At 36.0% G+C, this 21,314-nt stretch overlaps 1 protein-coding gene across 1 annotated transcript in view; it reads right to left on the bottom strand.

The window, feature by feature from the left end:
• Positions 1-21,314, bottom strand: part of ATXN10 (ataxin 10) — a 106,878-nt gene that overhangs the window by 48,350 nt on the left and 37,214 nt on the right. Inside the window, exons 6-9 of the mRNA XM_032191136.1 lie at positions 16,801-16,881; positions 11,297-11,462; positions 6,029-6,137; positions 3,268-3,437 (exon numbers count right to left, since the gene is read on the bottom strand). Coding sequence (XP_032047027.1) covers positions 3,268-3,437; positions 6,029-6,137; positions 11,297-11,462; positions 16,801-16,881 — 526 coding nt within the window. The remainder of the gene's footprint in view (positions 1-3,267; positions 3,438-6,028; positions 6,138-11,296; positions 11,463-16,800; positions 16,882-21,314) is intronic.

Consider the following 21,314-nt stretch of genomic DNA (forward strand, 5'->3'; position numbering starts at 1 on the left):
CTCAAGTATTACTGGTTGCTTATTCTTAATTATGACAGCACTCAGTAAAAACCATGCAATGACAATCCTTTTTTCTGTAAGGTACGTTAGAGATGCCAGAATGTACTGCTGCCAGCATGTACCCAACTTGTATCCGTCCAAACTGAACATGTTATCAAACACTTTTATTACAAATATCAATCCATCCAGCCTAACAAAACATGGAAGTGGGCAGTAAGCTTGGCAAGACCAATTTTAATAACTGCATCTCTGTTTATAGCTTGAATTTCTGTCCACTCCCTTATATCTTCAGAACTTGTCACAATAGCGTAAGCAAAACTATGAGGAAGAAAGTTGTACAGAATGCATTCCTAATTCTAACAGAGTAGAAGCTAAAGAATGCATTATAAAAACAAAGAACTTTTTAAAACAAAATGAACAAGTAATAAAGCACTGGTAAGGTATTTTGCTGTTCCAAAGTATTACAAGACTTTTCACCACTGCCAGAACAGTACACTAAGACCCTGCAACTATTGTTCTTACAACAGGTGGAGACAACAGATGGAGACAGAGAAGAAGCATTTGCAGAGTAATTATCCTCCCACTACTGGCACTCTCTGTTATAAAGCAACAGAACTGTAACTAGTTCTCCATGCAGTACGACTTCACTGTCATGCTTCAGGACACAGACTGCATGAGGTGTAGGCTGGCTCAAGACCCACTTCCCGGACAACATGCAGGTTATCACTTGGCTCTTAAAGATGCCCCAGAAACAGTAATGCAACTCTGTCCACTCAGACGGCTTAGTCCAATCCACCTTTTGAGCCCAGAGTCATCGGGAGCTACTTATTTTTTCAGAACAAGTCAGGCAGGCCAATGTCATGCACTAAGGTTACACTGTTTAAAATGCATATAGCTCCTACTATATTAGTGCTTTTATTATTAGGCGTGATTACTGCATGTATTAATGCTTTATTATTGTTACTAGGAAAAGAGGTCTACGGGGACTGAAAGTTACAGAGAAATATTAGAGAAAACAAGCGTGAAAGCCTCAGCTCATTAAAGAGAGTTAGGATATTAACAGGTTTTCATAAGCCACATGTCATCGTCTCATGCCAGGCAAACAGCAAAACTGACTGAAGGGGAAGTCACTTCCCATCTTGTGCCACAGTAAGTCACGCAAAAGCAACAGCCAATGGTACAGCCCGAGGTCTCAGCCACATTGATAAGATACTTGGTTTGTTATATAAAACACAACCTACCTTGCATTTTATCTTATTTTTGCTCTCTAGTTGCAGTACTGTATATAAAAATAAGACCTACACTGTGAGATACTATTCTGAAGAGGGAGTCTGAAGAGAGACTTAGGAACTTGGTAACCAACTTATTTCCATTCAGTTCTAGGTATGACAAATGCATCACTTTGAAAAATTCATTCATGTCTCAAAACTGCAGTTTTCTTATTTCTTCAATGAGATGGGGGCTATTTGCCTCATCTTCACAAGCATGTGTTTATGTATGGACACTGCCTTAAAAATTACAAGTGCATTTATTACAAGAAATTTAAAATGCATGAGATATACTGAAGGTATACACGTGTTATCATACTGTTGGCATTTCTAAAGTTTCAACAGCACTCAAATAGCATTCCATGATATCACTCAGAAGAATCTAAGTAATTTTCATGACAGCATAAAGCAATAATATTTGCAAGCAGTTTAAGGCAAGTTAATATCCAGCTTCCACTGAAATCACTGTCTGCATGCCTAATTGGTCCAGGGGCCTTTGAAAATGCCAGCAAAAATGAACATAAGTAGTAGAATCAACACTTTCAAAATGAAACCAAGCTCCACCTCCCACCCCCAATATCATAAGGTATTCCACAAAAACACATTTAATTTACTTAAATACCTATTACATCATAAGGGGTCAGAGAGAGAGCTAAAGAAGAGCATATAACAGGATTAATAATTTTTCAGAAGTATTCAAATTCTTCATTCTATATGGAAACACGAATGGGAAAAGGGATCATCATTACCACATTTCTCATCCATATGCCTGTATTATTACCATATGTGGAACATGGAACAGGCTAGCATTTATCAGATTTTCCATCTTTCCATCCTCTAGGAAAAAATAAAAAGACTAAACTGGAGCTGTCTGTCATACACTATGAAAATGCCCTATTGCTGATTATAAATATCTACCTTGGTAGACACTGCAGCAGTTGAAAACAGATTTGATCGCATCAGTACAAAAGAAAGTATCATCTTTGTAAATGAAGAAATCACAAAGAATATATTTATGAAACAAGCTTCTAGCAGATTGATTTTTCAGTACTCACTATCTTGATAACTCCTTGGTAACACAGAATTAGACTCAGAATCTCAGCATATGCAATTTCCTGCACAGTAACTAGTATTAATTATTGTATTTTTAGTACTTGCTGACATAAGCCTCATTTAAGCACCATAAGAGGGAAGTAAAGGTACTCCAGTATCTTCTCTACTCATTCTTTGATACACTCTTGTATGCTTTTCATTTTTTAACCTAAAAACTGCTTCTTTGAGAGCAGGTGAAAATTTTGATTCAAATTAATAAAATAATAAAATAACTGTCTACATATTTCCCTGTACACTGCAACCTGTTTGATTTTCTTAATTTCAGCAGGAAATGCAGTAATTAAAAATGTTGTCTTATGGTTCATCTGAGCACTTAAGTTAGTCTACCAAATCTTGGAGGAAAGTTTCATAGTTAAATACATTCTGCTGTTCCCCTTTTTTTCCTCACTGGAAAGCAAAACTGATTTTCCATAAAGAAATTCCAAAGATAAAGGGATCAAAGTGATTTGAAGGAAGCAGACCTACATTTTTTAAAGGGCATGAAAAATTAAAGGGAAATAAAAAAATCAACAGGGACTAATTTAAAGATTAAAATTAAGTTTGTGCAATAATTGCCACCTATTTTCCTTCAAAGTGATGCTGAAGTTTAGTCTCAGACATTTTAAACAACATGCAAATATGAAAACAATTAAGAAATCAGGCACTGACTTGCAGTCTACAGGACTGATGCAAAGTGTAGACAGGCACACATTATACCACTATTAAAAAGTTAACATACCCATTACAGTACTTCAAGTACACTCCAAAAAAATCACCTCTTTTACAAACCCAGTTTTAACCTCTATTCATAGAACAACAATATATTTTAATCAGTAATTAAAGTCATGGGTTAATGTAGGCATCTGTTCACATGTGAGGGTTTTGTGAGAAAAAAGCATAAACTTACCTTGTCTTGGTTTTCCTTACTTTTGTAACACAAATTTCCAATCAAACGAATGAGATGAGATTTAAAACCCACAGCTGGATGTGAAATTTCTTCTTGCCCTGTCATTGCATGCGTAGCAGTGAAAATATTTACAGCCTGTTTCCCAGCAAGATGAGTTAATCTCAGGGTATCTACAGAAAACAAGAACATCTTACTTCATTACCAAATGAAAATTAGTATTACTTTGCAAAGAACTTTACTACCATTTCTTAATTGTTTCTTTCAAGGAAGTCAACATAATTTCATATATTTATTAATATATCAAAAGGACTTCACAAGTTTCCTTAATTTCTATTTCTTAATTTCTGTCAGTATATACCATACAAGGCCATCCCCAAGGTCAGAAGGTATTCTGTAATCCTTTTCACACACTTACATACGTTACACATCTTTATGTCAACCATCTTTATTTGCACAGTCACAACTTGTGGGCTGTTGATAATTGTGGCATCATAAATGCAATCTGCTTCTTAGTTTCAAAAAGACATTTTCTAGAAAAACCTGTTTTAGTTCAAACACACTCACATCAACAAAAATTACAGAATTATGTTTTTCTTTCTTCTCCAGCCTGTTCCAGTTCTGTAGGATAAGAAAGGATTTGCATCTAGCATCTTGATGCATCATGATAAAACACTGACCGTCATAATTGTTTCAACTGTGAAATAGTGATTTATATGTATGTAGAGCAACTAGGATTTTATTTTTTTTCCTGAGATAGTCGGAGGAGAAACCAGGAAGAAGGGAAACTCATATAGTACATTTCATAATCTGTGAAAATAACATTCTACAAAGACCAGACCATGAAGAAAAACTGAAATCATATGAACATCTGAGAATTCATACATCTGAGAAGTGAATTCACTAAAGGGTGTACCAATATTTAAAAATTAAGAAGTACTTTTCCTTTAAAGCAACCTGCAATACTGACAGGTGGCCCAATGTGCCACTGTCCCTCAGGCAACTGAACGACAAATTGATGCTTCAGGCAACTTCATTGGAACAATAAAAATGTAGCAAAAACAGGTTATATCACTGATCAATTTAGTAATTAAACCCTATGTTCTTTCTTCTCCAAATGTGACAACATCCATAGCAGAACGTACACTAGATTTCCTGGACTTAAATTAGAAGAAACTTTCTAAGTCCTCATAGGATTATTTTTTTTCTTCTAGGTCAGCCATTTGTGAATGAATCTCTGTGCTGATCTGGAGTTAACTAAGTCTTTGGTATTTTTAAATATAAAGCTGTAATAGGGCCTAGTGGCCTCCCATATGAGAGTTGTCACTTATATTTGTTCTAATTTTTGAACTAGGAAAACCAAAATCTCCTGACCCTTGGAAAGAAGGAAACAATCAAAGAGTAGTAGCCCCTAAATAATGTCATTGGAAAGTAGCTGATAACTCAATCTTCTTTCATGGAAATTTGCTTGCTTTTTTTAAATTTAGAAAAATCAGCATTATTCTGCATACTTCTCATCACGCTCACTTTGCATGCTTTTTTTCCTTATGATCTTGCTATTTTCCCACACACGAAGAAGGAATTCTGTGGTATTCCCAAACCTTCTGACCTTCCCTTAAGGGGGAGGAGCAGAAGAAAATATTTAAGAATGAACACAACAAATCCAAAAAAACTCATCAAGTTTTATTATAGTCCAGATAAAATGCAATGAGGAACACATCTACAGTGCAGGAAAAAGTGGAAGAACAGCTAGACTGGCCTAAACTGGTTGCTAAACTTACTGATCCACAACTCCTTGAAATTATTTTGCATAGAAAGACACATACAAGCATTCAGATGATACAATACACAATATTGCATTTCCTCAAAACACACACACATAAAATATACCTTACTTCAGTCATCTTAATGTAAGTGACAAAGCTATACACCTGTCATCAAATAGAGATGTGTTGCTGTTGTTTTTCTGGCCTTTTTTTTTTTTTTTTATATACAGTAAGGACACTCAGACTATCCCAAAATATTCATAATTAATATCTGTTTCAGCCATTTTTAAGGCAAAATATTTAGCATTTCTCTTTAATATCCATCAAATTTTTACTAGTTATTCAGAAAATGGTACCATACATCAACCTCAGAAAATGCTACAATTTAGAAAGGCACAAGTCAGTATACATAAATGTACTGACATATACATATGCACATCCCCTTTCCTCACAAAATGTGAGTATATAGGGTCTTTCTGGACCATCCTGGCTTCCTTTTATTTGTGTACAAACCTTAAGTTTGTTGTTTCTTGGCAAAAGAAAGCTTTTTTTAAACTAAACTTTCAAAGTCACAAAATTTGGCTAAGAACTTTCAAACTGTAGTTAATTTCAGGAATTTGGGAAACAGAACGGAACAGGCATGGAAAAGTCCTTTTTCTTCTTCTTGAGAAACTTCTTCCACATGCATTCAGTCAGTGGAAGAACATAAGAAGCAGTTGTCCTTTTGCACAACTCTTACTGTATAAATAGTGTATTGCTGAGAGTTGAATAAAGGCTCTGTTGGGTAATAGCCGTCAACAGAGCAAGTAGAGCAGCAAAAAAATTCCAAGAACAAATCAAATATTTGAAAATGTAGATTAATTCAATCTGCTATTTATTTATTTTATTAAAAGGTCAGATTCATAATTACCACCAGTTGTGAAAAACATGTTTTCATTTACTGAGCAACACGATTTGAAGCCAGGCAACAGCTAATTAACTCTGCAGCTTTCACTTACCTATTGCTGTTTCAAGTAAACCAGGCAAAGCCTGTAGATGCTCTAGTTGGCCATTGTTTGATGTCATTTCACAAAGAACATCAAGCAGTCGAACTGTAACCAGGGCTTCCTATAGATGAAAACTACATTTCTGAAAATGTTTTATGAGGGATCACATAAGAACATAAAAATACGACAGTCTACTAGAGGACAGGAATTCTCAGCACCTCAGTTTCTTTGCAGGTCTTCTCAACTGTCAAGAATAGATTTGTCTAAAATAAGGGTGTCTTTCTACAATAATGTATTACATTGCAGTAATTCCTTTTTCTATTAAGTGCTAAGCAGGCTCTGAAAAATCACGGGGAAAACAAAATGGAGCAATATGGGATTTTTTACTTATTTATTTTTTAAACAAAAACACAGTATCTTCCAAAAGCAGAAAATTACTAGCTGAGAAAATTATTTCTGTATAAATGTTTTCTTTAAGTTTATTCAGTAGGACCATCCCACTTTAAAGACACAAACACTGCCTGCAAGACACTAATTTGTTATCCGCAGGAATTCTGTGAAGTTCTGTGGTCAAATGAACTTTGGCTGTGAGAATTTACATTATTCTTGGGTAAATAGGACTGGGATCATAGATGCAGCATTTTGGTTAGGTATGAGGAGACACAATTTTATTTGCGTATTATTTATTCAAGCAGAAAACTATTTTTTCTCACAGCTTGAGTTGATGCGTGCTTAGAATGACAAACCAGCACTTACAGAAACTACCTTAGGAGTGAACAGCATAAATTTTGAACACCGCATATTACTCAAAAACCACATCATGACTGCAAGATAATTCTATGGAAAGTATGGTATGTAAACTAGAAGTAGCCCTAAAAAGGTTCAGGCATAGGTCTCATTAACTATTCCTGGGTGTCTTTTTTTCTTCATATCCAGGATAAAAATACATTTACATATCAGTAGCATAATACTTTGAATCCAAATAAACAATATAGTATAATTTATATAATTGGCACCATTGTTTAGTGATTAAGGACGAAGATTGTATTCATTCTTTGCCCCTTCCAACAGTCTTTGGACGACAGCAAATGGCTGTATAGTCCAGATGCTAAAACCGTATTTCTACTTTCTTCCTCACACACGTGTACAATCCATCTTGCCCTAAGTTATTCAATAAATTGCTTTTAACAGCAGCAAAACAGTCTTTGAATAAATTGGTCACTGTACTAGCATAAACACTGAATACCCCAAATGTATTTCAGAGAAAGTAAGCCGATATTTGCATTTTTCATCTCATTTTGCATTGTAACAAGACAGCAGCTTAACCAAAAAACTCGTTCAGCTCATATGCTTAATACCTGCCTTTGAGCAACAAAAAGTTATCACAGAACCACAAGTTGGTTTAGGTTGGAAGGAACCTCTAAAGGTCATCTGGTCCAACCCCCCCCTAACTCAAGCAAGGCCACCTAACACAGGTTGCCCAGGACCACGTCCAGATGGCTTTTCAGCATCTCCAAAGAGGGAAACTCCACAATCCCTCTGGGCAGAGCTGCGCTTCAGAGCTATAATGCAAACTAATATCAATAGGCAACTATAAATCAACAGCCCTTACTGCCTATGTGTGCCCCACTGCTCATTTACATAAAACAAGCTCTGTAGCAGCTGACATTATGACTAAGGTGTGGCTTTTCCTTTTCTCCCCACCCCACAAATCTCTGTGGTTATTTTTCCCTCAGGTTTCTTTTTCCTCTATTCCTGCAGAAAAGAAAGTCAACAAAGTAGGATGCTTTCTTATCAAGCTTAGCAACAAGATACTATTGAAAAAAAAAAACAAAGTATTTTGAAGTCTGACAGACATCTTCATTTGGATATAATCTGAAGAGTAAGGAAACGATTGGCAAGTTTTTAAATAAACATATTTTGAGAGAGACCCAGAAAAGGGTTTCTTAAAAAGAGATGAAATAACTCAAAATCAAGGGAAGGGTTTTATTTTACAAGTATAGTTTAAAGTTAGTGAAACCAAACTGATGTTGAAGTCAGGCTTATAATGGAAAAGCTATTTTAAACATTGATTTAAGCACTGCAGAAGCATATGATTAGCTTTTCATTGGTTTAAGATGGAAGCTACAAGACCTGAGGCTCCTTAGGGGAGAAAAAAAAAAGCAGAGTCTACATATAACAAATTAAACTGGACTGGACACCGAGATGACTTTTGGGGAGTCAGGCCAGGTCAAGGGCTACTCCCATAAGACAGTTTTCAAATGTGTTCTCCTAGTTTTGGAGGACAAGACAGCTTACTAGTACAGACATTGCCTGACTAAAGCACTTGGCTTTAGGGACAAAGTGAAATCCAGGCAGAGTTTAGTTTAACATCACAGATGTTGCCTAAAGCATTTTTAATGACAAACCCTACATGTACAATTTTTTTCTTTTTAAGTTAACTCTTAGGCAAAATCTACAATATTTACCTAGTCAAAGAGAAATCGGTGCAATTTTTCATCACTTTTAGTATGAAAGTTTTAATAAATTTGTTTTTTTCTTTTCCCACAGCAAGCATGTGTCATAAATAAATATATATAAACGATATACAAATAACACACACTTCTTAAAAGTTATTCTTGACATTTATCTCCCTTTATTCAACTCTTTATGACTTACTTTGTGGTCATTAAACGACCCACATTACCCACCAAATAGTGGTACTCAACTTACATGTCATGTTTATATGAGAGAAGGATAAAAAGTCAGTGTCAAGCAGGGAAAGTTATACAGTAATATTGTCGATACTGCTGTCCTAGCACCTTCAAGTTGGACAGAGACCTCCTTCTACTAGCCACAAACAAAAGTTTTTTTCCAAGAACTGAAACCACAGAATTCTTGGAAAGCAACCACGTAGGATTAAAAAGGAAAAAAACAATAAAAAATAAAAAAAAAGATTGTCTCAGTATATTTCCTCTTACTTAGACTATGCAGTCAGTTAAGTTTCAGGGAGAGTGGGACAAGTGGAAGTTGTCCTCCTTAGACACATAAGGAAAGATTCCTGTGTTCTTTTTCTTTCACACCCAGCTATCATCTCCTCCTAAGGTGTTTTTTGGTATCTCTTCATAACACTTCTCAACATACATGTAAGAATCTTGCACCTACTTAAACTAGGAAAAAATCAGGAAGCACAGCACTAACATGATTATGTAAAAGCGTAGAAAGATAAATATGTTTCACTTTTATCATAAATTACAGTTATGACAGCTGTTGATAAGAGTTTCTGCAAATTAAACTATTCCAGATTAATTTCCTTTAATGATAAAATGCTTCCAACTGCATGCATGGTAGCAATGTCAGCATGCCAGTGTTCATCTGTCAAGACAAAAGCTAGTTGTAACTTCTTTTTTAAATGTATTTTTTGAATTACTAAGAAAATACATTAATTATACTTCTGAAACAAAGCATAATTAATTGGCAAGGATTGGTGTTTAACTAAGCATATGCTTGACTGAAATGTATTTGGTTTCTCAGGCTTTGAGTTTTCTGGCTAGTTGTCTTAAAAAAAACAACTTGTTCTCAGTTGAGCTAAAAAGATTTAAAACTGTGTGAAAGGTATCAAGAACTGAGACCAATATTACTGGCACCGCCTGCTCAGAATACAATGACTTAGCACAACATAAATAAGGTCACTGCAAGTTACAATGTCAGTTGTTTTCTGTGCTCCCAAATACACTGCTAGGTCTTCAAGCAGCTTGTTGAAAGTACAGGGCATAACAGGACACCAGATTATTTGAAAAGATTTTTCTATCCTTAGATAACCTAAACCTCCTTACTGTACTATATGGTGTGGCAAGTATCTAGCAACTCTTGGATACTTCAAAAAGAAATAAAACAAGGCCATCCAGAATGCAGCTCTGCATCAGACGCTCCCAAAATGCAGCCCACAAGCCATTTGTGACCTATAAAAGTCTTCTTATTTAGCTTACACAGGGAATTCACTGTGGCTATCCTCAGCAGATATAGATATCCTAACCAGTTCCTTAAGTCTGAAGCAATACTAGATTTCTTCCAACTGGACTGGAGGTGGGGCAAGTGTCTGCGTGCTCAGAAGACAGGAGCTGTCTGCCACTAAGCACCCTGCAAGCTCTGCAACTTGATGCTGTGGACCCAAGCTGGCCCCAGGAGCATCACCTTATTAGAAGCATGCAAGGCCCACCAAAGAGCTCCAGATCATTGGGAAACAGGAGTCCATAACTAAAGCCCTCACTTCCATGAAGGATCACCACACATTTCAGACAGCTTCCCTGTATTGAGCCAATCACACAAACAGCTTTCCATGATCAGAACTTGATGTTCTTGATGTTCTGGGTCCTGAAATGACTTGGAAATCACCTGCTGAAAAAGCAGCCAAATGCATTGTCAAAAATAGTATTTGGGAAATTACTGATGAATTAAATATTAAATGACCACCAGTTATTTAACAAAAACAAACAAAAAAGCCCTACTATTTACTCATTTGAGTACCTGCTAAACAGAATTTACCTAACTTTTACCCCAGTTTTAAGGAAGAAAAAAAAAAGATGCTGCTTTCCACCTATGAAATAAATGTTTTAAGTTCTGATACATCTTTGAATAAAATATGACAGACTATATAGAGAGAGTATTATATATAAAAATAATATAAAATATATAAATACTTATTCACATATAATACATAATACATATTTACATATATATTTACATATATATATGTAAATAAACATATATATATGAGAATATGTAATATATTTATATTACTTATAATATAAATATATTGAATATTTATGCATAAATATACATATTATTTATATATATACACAGATATATTTATTCATATATTTATATATGAATATATAATGATATATATATATATTTTATATATATATATATTATATATATATTATTTTATGTAATACAAATATAATTGACAGACTAGAACTATAGAAGTGATCCCTAGTAAATAAATAATGATACTAAAATATCCAAGCATGTGACAACTGGAACATTTGTAAAATTTTGAGACCTTTAACATTGTGGTAGATTTGCCTCTATCTCAAAGTATCAGATCCTTGAGCATCCTCAAAAGCAAAATTAGGTTGCTGTCTTACATATTCTCTTGTGAACCCTACCATTGCTTTTCTAATATAAAGAAAATGTGAATGTGGTTAAGAAGTAACCGTAATTTTAGGTACTACTGGCAATGAAGATTCACCCGCTTCAGATTCCAATTCTGTGTTTGTTTGCTTTAATTAGTCATACCTCATCTTCTGCATCTGCTGCAGATGTTAACTTGAGTACAGTTTCATATTTATCTCGGAAACAGCTTGCAAGGAAGTCAGCAATTCTCATGAACACATTCGTTTCTTCACTGGTAACTGAGTTCTTCTCACTCACTTTTGACATTATCAGCTCTAACAAAGTAACTCTAGAATCAGAAGACAACTTGTTAATCAAATTCACTAAGCTTTATAGAATTATCAGTGGAATAAGCAAACAGTTCTTTGAAATGATCTAAATAATCAGCATGTTACTCACACAGCTGGCTTTAAAAAATAAATGAACACTGACAATCATTTCCTATTCAAAGGAGTATTTCTACATACTATTAATTTAAATCATAATCTAATAAATACAGTCTAGCCAGACTAGGTTCTTTCCAAGTTAGTTATCCCTATTAATGCAATTCAATCTTTTCTTGTATACAATCTCACAACTGTTCAGCCATTCAGGTGATAACTAAACGCAAACATGAACAAACTAACTGCCACAACAGATATGACAACTGTTATTATCAGTAATAGCATGTCTCACCATGAATTTTGGTAACAGTTCAATATCTGAAAATAAAATTGTATGATATGATTATTATATTTCTATTTGGAAATGATCATGCCAGTATCATCTTCCTTTTCTTTAGGCACCACTTTGGAAGATCCTTATCAATCTCCTGCCTTTTTTTTTCTTCCCCCATATCCAAATTTAATCCACTTTGTCCTTAATCTGACCAAACTGGCAAAAACTTAGAACAATTATTATAAAATATTTGCAACCATCAATAAACACACCACTGCCTCTCAAAGTCTGCAAATAAACCACAGCCTTAATGTACAACTTAAATGTGGAAGTCCATTATCACAAATCAAAGTGAAGCTCTGCTAATATCATCTAAAAACAGTATCGTAAAATTCCATCAATTTTATTATCACTGAACAATTTTTGCAGCAAGTGCAAACAGTTTATACTGTCTTAAATGCCAGACACTTTGGACATTCCTTCTCTGAGACTGGGACTCCTCTAGGCTGAAGCACTTCACTAATAACAATGGTTCTGTAAGACAAGTTAGGCCCTGTCTCAAAATACTCCAGCTTTTCTGAATATGTACTCCAACTGTGTAGAGAGGGGATTAGGGAAGCCAAGGCACAGATGGAGCTGAACTTGGCAAGGGATGTGAAGAATAACAAGAAGGGGTTCTACGGATACATAGGCAGGAAGAGGCAGGCCAAGGAGAGCGTTCCCCTGCTGATAAACAAGATGGGAGAACTGGCTTCCTCAGACATGGAAAAAGCTGAGGTACTCAGTACATGCTTTGCCTCAGTCTTCACCTGTCATCAAGTTTCCTACGTCTGTCAGGACCCTGAACCTCGAGGAGAGGGTGAGAGGAGCAGATTCTGTCTCACTGTGACAGTGGAACAAGTCCAGGACCACCTAAGGAAATTGGATGTGTAGAAGTCACACAGAATCACAGAATTGAAGGCGTTGGAAGGGACCTTGAAAGATCATCAGGTCAGGTCCAACCCCCATGGGGACAGATGGTATACAGCCATCTCTCTCTGCACCCTGGGATGATGTAGTAACCAAGCTGCTCTCCATCATATTTGAAAATAACATGTCTGTCAGGTAAAGTCCCCGGTGACTGGAAAAAGGGAAACATTACTTCTATTTTTAAGAAAGGGAGAAAGGAAGACCCATGGGACTACAGACCGGTGAGCCTCACCTCTGTGCCTGGGACGATCACGGAGCAGATCCTCCTGGAAGACATGTTAAGGCATGCACGAGATAAAGAGTTGATCCAAGACAGCCAGCACGGCTTTGCCAAAGGCAGATCTTGCCTAACAAATCTGATGCCTAACCAATCACTTCTATAATGGAGTGACAGCATCAGTGGACAAAGGAAGGGCGATGGATATATCATCTGCCTGGAGTTGAACAAAGCTTTTGACATGGTCCCTCACCACATTCTTCTGTCTAATTTGGAAAGGTATAGATTTGAAGGATGGACTGTTAGGTGGATAAAGAATTGGTTGGCTGGTCGCAGCCAAAGGGTTGTGGTCAACGGTTCTATGTCTGGGTGGAGGCCGGTCACAAGTGGTGTCCCTTAGGGGTCGGTCTTGGGACCAGTGCTCTTCAACATCTTTAACAATGACATAGATGACAGAATCGAGTGCACCCTCAGCAAGTTTGCAGATGACACCAAGCTGAGCAGTGCAGTCAATACAACAGAGGGAAGGGATGCCATCCAGAGAGACCTGGACAGCCTGGAGAAGTAGGCCCATAAGAACCTGATGAGTTTCAACAAGGCCAAGTGCAAGGTGTTCCACTTGGGCTGGGGCAATCCCAGGTATTTATATAGACTGAGAGAAGAAGAATTCGAGAGCAGCCCTGCAGAAAAGGACTTGGGGGGCCTGATGGACAAGAAGCTGGACATAACCCAGCAGTGCGCACCTGCAGCCCAGAAGGCCAGCTATGTCCTGGGCTGCATAAAAAAGGGGTGGCCAGCAGGGAGAGGGAGGGGATTATCCCCCTCTACTCTGCTCTTGTGAGACCCCACCTGGAATACCGCATGCAAGCCTGGGGCCCCCAGCACAAGAAGGATATGAAGCTCTTGGAATGGGATGATAAGATGATTAGACAGCTGGAGGACCTCTCCTATGCAGTTGAGGAAACTGGGCTTGTTTATCTTGGAGAAGAGAAGGCTCCGGGGAAACCTCATTGTGACCTTCCAGTACCTGAAGGGAGCATATAAACAGGAGGGGGAACGCCTGTTTATATGTGCTGAAACCCAGAATTTACCTTCAGCTATTTTGGACTTGTAAATGTTACCAAGATCAAAAAAACACCCTAAGATGGACATAAGCAGTCCTGTAGCAAGAAGTGGTGCCAGTTATACTACTTGAGTACCCATTTCATTGCTAGCAATTTGATCAGTGGCTACATCATCCACTGAGGATACTTCACGTGGAAAAAACACAAAATCAAAACTAATGATGCCAATACTCATGCATCCTAAAAACACCTGAAAATTTTGTTCTGTATTTTTGCTATTAATTAAAGCAAGTACCCTTCTTAAGAGGGTTCTACACAGACTTGTGCATTTTGAAGATTTTCCTATGTAATTCAGACTATCAAGGTATTAACTTATGTTGAACACACTCAAGGCTAACTTGGATTAAAGTAGTGTAGGCTTTTTCTAAATACTTATGCCAAATACTTGCACACATGCAGGGGAATCTCAAATCTGGCGAAGAATTCAAGTATCATTACAATCTATTGGTTTAATACCATAGCCATGTTTCCACAATAATCACTTGCAGAAACAGCAGGCACTGTCACATCATCATACATTTTTCAGAGTGAGAATACTGTTAAAAGAGCTAATCACATTTTCACAGTATTTATTCTAGGACATGTGCAAACTCAGACATACAACACCAAATTGCTTGTATTTGTTTGGAAATAAATCAGAATAGCCCAGAAGTCAGGAATTTGTTGTTTAATTGGAAATTCAGATTCCAGATCCACTTCTACAAAATGAAGAGCTGCTTCATGGCACACACCATGGCTACAATATCACAAGTGTACTAGATTTCAATTACAGGAAATTCTTTGAATAGTGCGAATAGTGCAAATACTGCAGTTATGCAACTGCTTATATTTTGGTTATCTAAGGCAACTGCCAACTTAAAGAGTCACTACTAACGTATGTATTAGCGAACTCTCTCAGCGCAGTTCTTTCCAGTAAACATATTTAAATTAAACATATTTAATGTGCATGATATAAAACACTAACTGAGAATTACCACTTATTCATGAGTTCAAGCTGCCTTTCCCAGACACCTCAATACCGCATCTGTCCTTTCTTCATTTAATGTCTCAGTCAGCCTTATTGGACACTAACGTGGCACTCTTGCGGTGAAGGCTCCTTGCCTCATTTTGAAACAATGAATTCCCCATGCTTTAGTTTATACAGTCACTTTTTTCTTCAGTTAAGGACAGTCAGAATGTTTTTATCTGAATTGGATTTGTCTCCTCATATATCTCAAAAGAATACATTCTTAAACATGCTACATACTCTTAAATATGCTACAAAGTTACATAGAAAGATACCATTATAGGCTTTTCTTTTAGCTGAGATGTTAAAGCACTATTTCTGTAAAACTTCCATATATTTGACTGTAAATTAAGAAGCATCAAATTCACAACAAACTGAACTGCAGTTCTTTTTGTAAATGAGTTCTTTTTGAAACTGCAGTTTTCTTTTTGAAAAACGTAATGGAGTTTGTTTGATTTGCAGAACTCTTGGGACTGGCAATAAATTCAGTGAAAATGCTGCAAAAAGCCATCCCACATGTGAACATACATACGTCTACACAAATATACCTTCTGTCAATGTAGCTGATCACCATCTGCAGCACAGTGCATGCAATGAACCCAGCTGAGACCTTTCTAGAACTTAGGTCTACTGCTGTAAAAGCAAATAAACAACCTAATCCAGTCCTGGCTGTCGTCAATGGGATTACAAAACCAAACAAAATACCATTCTTAACACCCACATAAGAATTAAATCTAGCTCATTCACTTAAAACAGAATTTTCCATTAAATATTTGGTTAAGGAATCCCTACCTCCAGGCATGGTAAGCACACACCTCATATTAGTTCTCATTTGGCCAACCTGAATAAAGGGAGAAAGACAGTATGTCCCTCCTTTTCATTCCCATCCTTTACCTATACATTAATAATATTTTGTCTAGAGGTCTCAATCATACACTTTTTCTTTTGATTTCTGAACCATCATTTGTGATCACACTGTGGCTTTAATCACACCAAAACCACAGAAATAAACAAGATAGGGACAGTTTTGTTTACTGCTTTGTGTTTCATCTGCAAAAACTATGGGAAAAACTTGCAGTTTCCCTGGGCTAATGAGGAATGAAGTAGCCATTTTGAATACATAAACATATGATTACAAGATGTGATAATATTTTAATAATATTTTCAGTAATGGAAATATTAAAAGATTGAGTAATCATGGGCATCTGTACTTTTTTTAAAGGTTCTGCTAACCAGTATTAGTTATAATTCCAAGTTTAGTAAAAGCTTTCTTTCAATTTCTTGTAATTGCAACAAGGGCATGAACAGCTGAGGACACTTCATATACAGCTGTAAAACACTGCAGGGTGTGGTGCTCTTATGAAATCAAGGCACAGGCATGAAATCTTGTCTTTTTTTTTTTTTTTTTTTTTTTTTTAAAGTATTTCTTTACCAAGTAATGGCGCCGACCTGGATTCTGCAACCCTACATAAATCACTGCCAGTTGTGGCTAAGCTGTAATGTTAACCAACCAATTTAAAACCATTACTGACATAGAAACATGTATTTAGAGATATTGTGCCAACTATGAAACCACAAAGTTTTTCAGTCATGTGAACAGGATACTCTATATGGAATGCTAAATACTAAAAGCCACATTGGTTTTTGGGGTTACCTTTCTTGATTGCTCAGTTTGGCATAGAGGACTTTTACCAGCTCTGGACATTTCAGCAAACGGTCTGTAACAATCAGGAATCTAAGGAGGAAAAAAAAAAAAAAAAAAAGGCCATTTCCAAACAATTCAGCATACTTTTACTCAAATGCTTGAAGGAAAGCTAATTAAATTATTTTGCCAGTTATAGAAAAGGAACGCCACAATTCCAATAATAAATCACTAATCCAATTTTTACATACCTCAGCAAAAATCCAAAGTTCAAGCTTGAAAACTGTTACAACTATTAAGCTGTTACAACACTGTTTTAAGTCCACCAAGCATGAAAAGTGTCCAAATAAATTCTCTTTTAAAATAAAATAAAAATAAATCTAGCAAAGCATCAAAGCAAATAGAAACTGCGTTGTCAGATACAAGGCAGAAAAATACTGTTCTTAACTTACCAAAAATAGCCCCTTTTTTTAATAGGAACATAAGCCAATATCCAAATCCAACCCCTTGCTCTGTAAGGGGAGGAGGTATAGTCTACCCTTGTGTTAATGCCAGTATTTACACGGATCACTTTCCCAAGTATCATTCACAACAGCCAAGAGTAGATGACAGTCATTTAATTTAAACTCAGCCATGCACCATTACAAAAAAAATCCTCAAATTATATTCCTAGCAGTACTGAGAGTGTAATGTATACTGCAAAAGCACACATATACCCAACTATGAATTTTCGAATCACTGTGTATATCTATTACATACAAAATCATTAATGAACAAATCTTAGAACGTCCTCTGAGCTCGTGAAGCTACTGTTAAAGAATAGCCAAAGCATGATGAAAACCAAGCATTTTCAATACTCCCTCCATGTGCTCCCAACATTCCACTTTGCAAATAGCCTATTGAGTATAAGTAACATACTACATAGCTAAGAGGAAGATGACATAGAAACCTTATAGCTTTAACGAAGATTTTTTAGGACAAATATTCAATGATAACTGGGCAAATAGGAGAACAAGAAGTCCAAAGATAGCTATAATATTTCTAATGCTAACTGTGAACTTAGCTAGCATCTAGTTCAGTTATTGTAAACTAGACTTTTTTTTTTTTTTTTGGAGGATATTTTATGTTGTATACTGATATTTGTATACACGTTTAAAGAAAAAATAATACAGTCATAGGGAATCATCAACTTAAAATTGGCATTCTGAGCAGCATAGCATTGATCCAAGAGTCTCCTATCACAAATCTGAACATATACATGTAGACTTCCCCACAGACACCGGCACAAATATATCTACAGTTAAACCTTCAGGATGATAACTGATGGCATTTCTTAAGGATTAGAAAGGAAGCACAGGCTTCTATCTGGAGCCATAAAAGGAAACAGAAAAACACAATAACTTTAGCTGTGCATTACACAGTAGTATTTACCTTCATAATGTACAACTATCAGCTGACAATGAAGCATAGTAAAATTGCATTTAAGGAACAATATGAGCCCTGATTTTTCAATTTTATAGTTGCAAATGTAAGTTTATACCTTATTTTGTGATTAATATTACTTTGATAATTACTTTGATAATTTGATATTACTTTGTGATTGATATTACCTTGATATTACAAGGGGAATCTTGACTACTTGTTTTGTAGTTAAAAATAATCAATAATTATCACAAAAATCTATAATGCTACTAAGTGCACATTAATGATTACTACTGTGAAGTGATAGATCCGTATTTTAGTCATTATTTGGTCTAGACTCTTGCATTTATTCATCTGCATCTTTCACATGCTATGGACTACACCTTTACTGCCTGAGAAGCTTGCAGTATTTCAGAAACAAATTTCTGCTTATAAAGATGCATATACTTCCGTGTGTGCTTCGTATCCTTTTAATCTCAAGAAAATATGTAAAACCTCAAAAATTCCTCCTCCTGTATTTGATTTTCTCTTTTACCTTATCCACTTCCTACATTACTACATCATAAAGAATATAGCACTAACAAATTTTACAGGATCATCACCAAGAGAAATCAACAGAAAAATTAGTAGTGGACTAAAGCACTTAACTCTAGCTATCATGTCCAGAAATGCTAGTGGTAGTTAAGCAAGGATGCAAGAAATTAAAGTTGGTATCTTTAGTCCTCAGCTCTCCTGTTTTTCATTTGGGGTAAAGGAGAAGAAGAGGGAAAGTAAGACCATGCAGAAGTTTGAAATAAAAAAGGTATTTGGTTTTGGATCACTGACTGAATATGCCATTTCAGATGCACTTAAAAGGCTTTGGTAGTAGACTTAAATTCTCTTTGGGAGCCAACAGCAGACCGCTGGGATAACCAGGATAAACTGAGGACCATTGTAATTGAGTGAAGGAAATGGTGAAAATTAAAGTTGTTATGCAAGTGTAACACAGTAACAAATGAATAGTGTTAAATATGCCAATTTTCTTGACTTTTTAAAAATTGTTTGGCTAAAATCCTAAAAAAATCAAGTGCTTACATAGTAGATAAATAGAAGAGATGTTCAGTTCAAAGACTTAGCAATAGTACAAGGGCTGCATTGTACCAAACGGAACTTGAGCAGCAGCTAAAATGATATGGTATAACCTACATTTGCACTCAGTATATTCCAAATAGCCACTAAACTTGCTCCAAAGGCGAGTGTAAGCAATCAGCTTTATCATAAAATGTCATGCTCCATATTAAGTTGGTTTGATCCCATTAGCAAGTTTAGAGAACAGTGTCCTTGGTCTCAGAAAATGAGGGGAAAAGTATAAATGTTTTAGCAGAAAGAAGAAAGTTATTGCGATTCTGTTTGATCAGCAAACTTCTCTTCTGATCTCTAAAAAAAAAAAAAAAAGTGTATTTCACCATCCCACAACAAAGCCACACCATCCAAAATACTTAAGAACAACAAAGCATTTTTACTTGAACAAACAAGCATGACAAATCACCCAAATTTTAAAGAGAATAAAAGAAGAAAATTTAATCAGACAGCCTTTCAAAGCTGTATCACAAGCCTTTTCACATTTTTAAAAAACAAACAAATGCCACACTACAACAAAAAACAATGTGCCTCATACAGAACTGTTTGTAACCACAACACATTTGTGAAGCAGAATTATTTTTTGGCCTTGCACAAGAACATAAGCACTCTATCAAAACCATTTTAAAAAAGCTATTTAATAACAAATAGAGTACACATACTGTTAAAGATCTCTTGAAACAAGATAATTCACTCTACTCAAACACCAGCATTAAAGCACTTCTTGCTCAAAAAAAAGAGTAAGAAAAAAATATTTCCATATTTAGAGCTCAACACCAAGTATAATCACAATGTTCTTCTCCTGTGTTGAAGAGAGCACAACAGGAAATTCTCTTCCTTCTTCAAAAGTCATTACCCATAATGAATACATCCTCCTTGTAGGCCACAAAGGTCCGCTAAGTCAACTCTCACATCTAGAAAACTGAGTTCAGATGACCTGTACTTTTTCTCTGATTCAGAATACGCTCCTGTTCAACTTGATAGTTACATCTGAAAGGCACTGAAGAGATTTATTTTTACTTATGTGCAAAGTTGGAATATTCTTTTTTCTGAAGAGTTACCAAGAAGAAAATGGAAGATTGTTACCAAAAGAATTACTTCCCACTCCTCTGTCTCCATAAAATACACAAGAAGAAAGAGGTGACAAGACAAATAAACATGTGAGGCTGAGCTTTGAAGGACTGGGGAAATCTGTGCTAATACCCTGCTACTGCAAATAGAAAGAAGCTACTCAGATCTCTACAATTATAGAAACTTTTCCAATTGTCGGTACTATTTAAAACCACAGTTGAACTTGGAACCTGCAACATCACTCTAACTTTCCTGGAATTAAAAATAAGAACTACTTTCTGTAGAGTAGAAGGGGGCAGGGGACACCCTGGACTGTCAGAGAGAAGAGACAGAGCTGCCAGCTCAAAATGAAAAAGGTAACATATTCTGGTCTCTGTACCACATGCATATCAATTAAGCAACAAGCACTCTACTGAGGAGTTCCATCTTTGCCTTTAAATACATGCCCATGGGCAAGACTCCTTGCCACAGGAGCACTAGTTTCTGTCCACGCTGCTTTCCATAAGCCAGAACAAAATAACCAAAGGCAAAAAATGGGTAGGGGGAGCCCCGCATCATAATCTTTACAGTCATCATCGAGCTGTGGTTTCAAAAAGAGAAAGTAGATGTTCAGAAAATCTTACCTCCAATGCCAAACAGCTGACCACACTCTTAATATCATTTTTTCTGGAAGCCAAAAGGCATATTATGCTTCTTTATAAAATGAAGGATTTTTGTTCCTTGCTCTTCAGAAATCAAAAATACAACCTGTTTTTTCTTTTCATAGGAGCTACACTGCCCTGTGCACACACTTGGATAAACTGATGACACAAGCCATACACTCATCTCTAATGGAGCCACCGAACTATTTCTAAAATAAACAGCTTTTAGAATACACATTGGTCTTGGTTAGGATAAATTATAATGTAATTTTG

The sequence above is a fragment of the Aythya fuligula genome, chromosome 1, assembly GCF_009819795.1.
Source record: "Aythya fuligula isolate bAytFul2 chromosome 1, bAytFul2.pri, whole genome shotgun sequence".
Classification (NCBI taxonomy): domain Eukaryota; kingdom Metazoa; phylum Chordata; class Aves; order Anseriformes; family Anatidae; genus Aythya; species Aythya fuligula.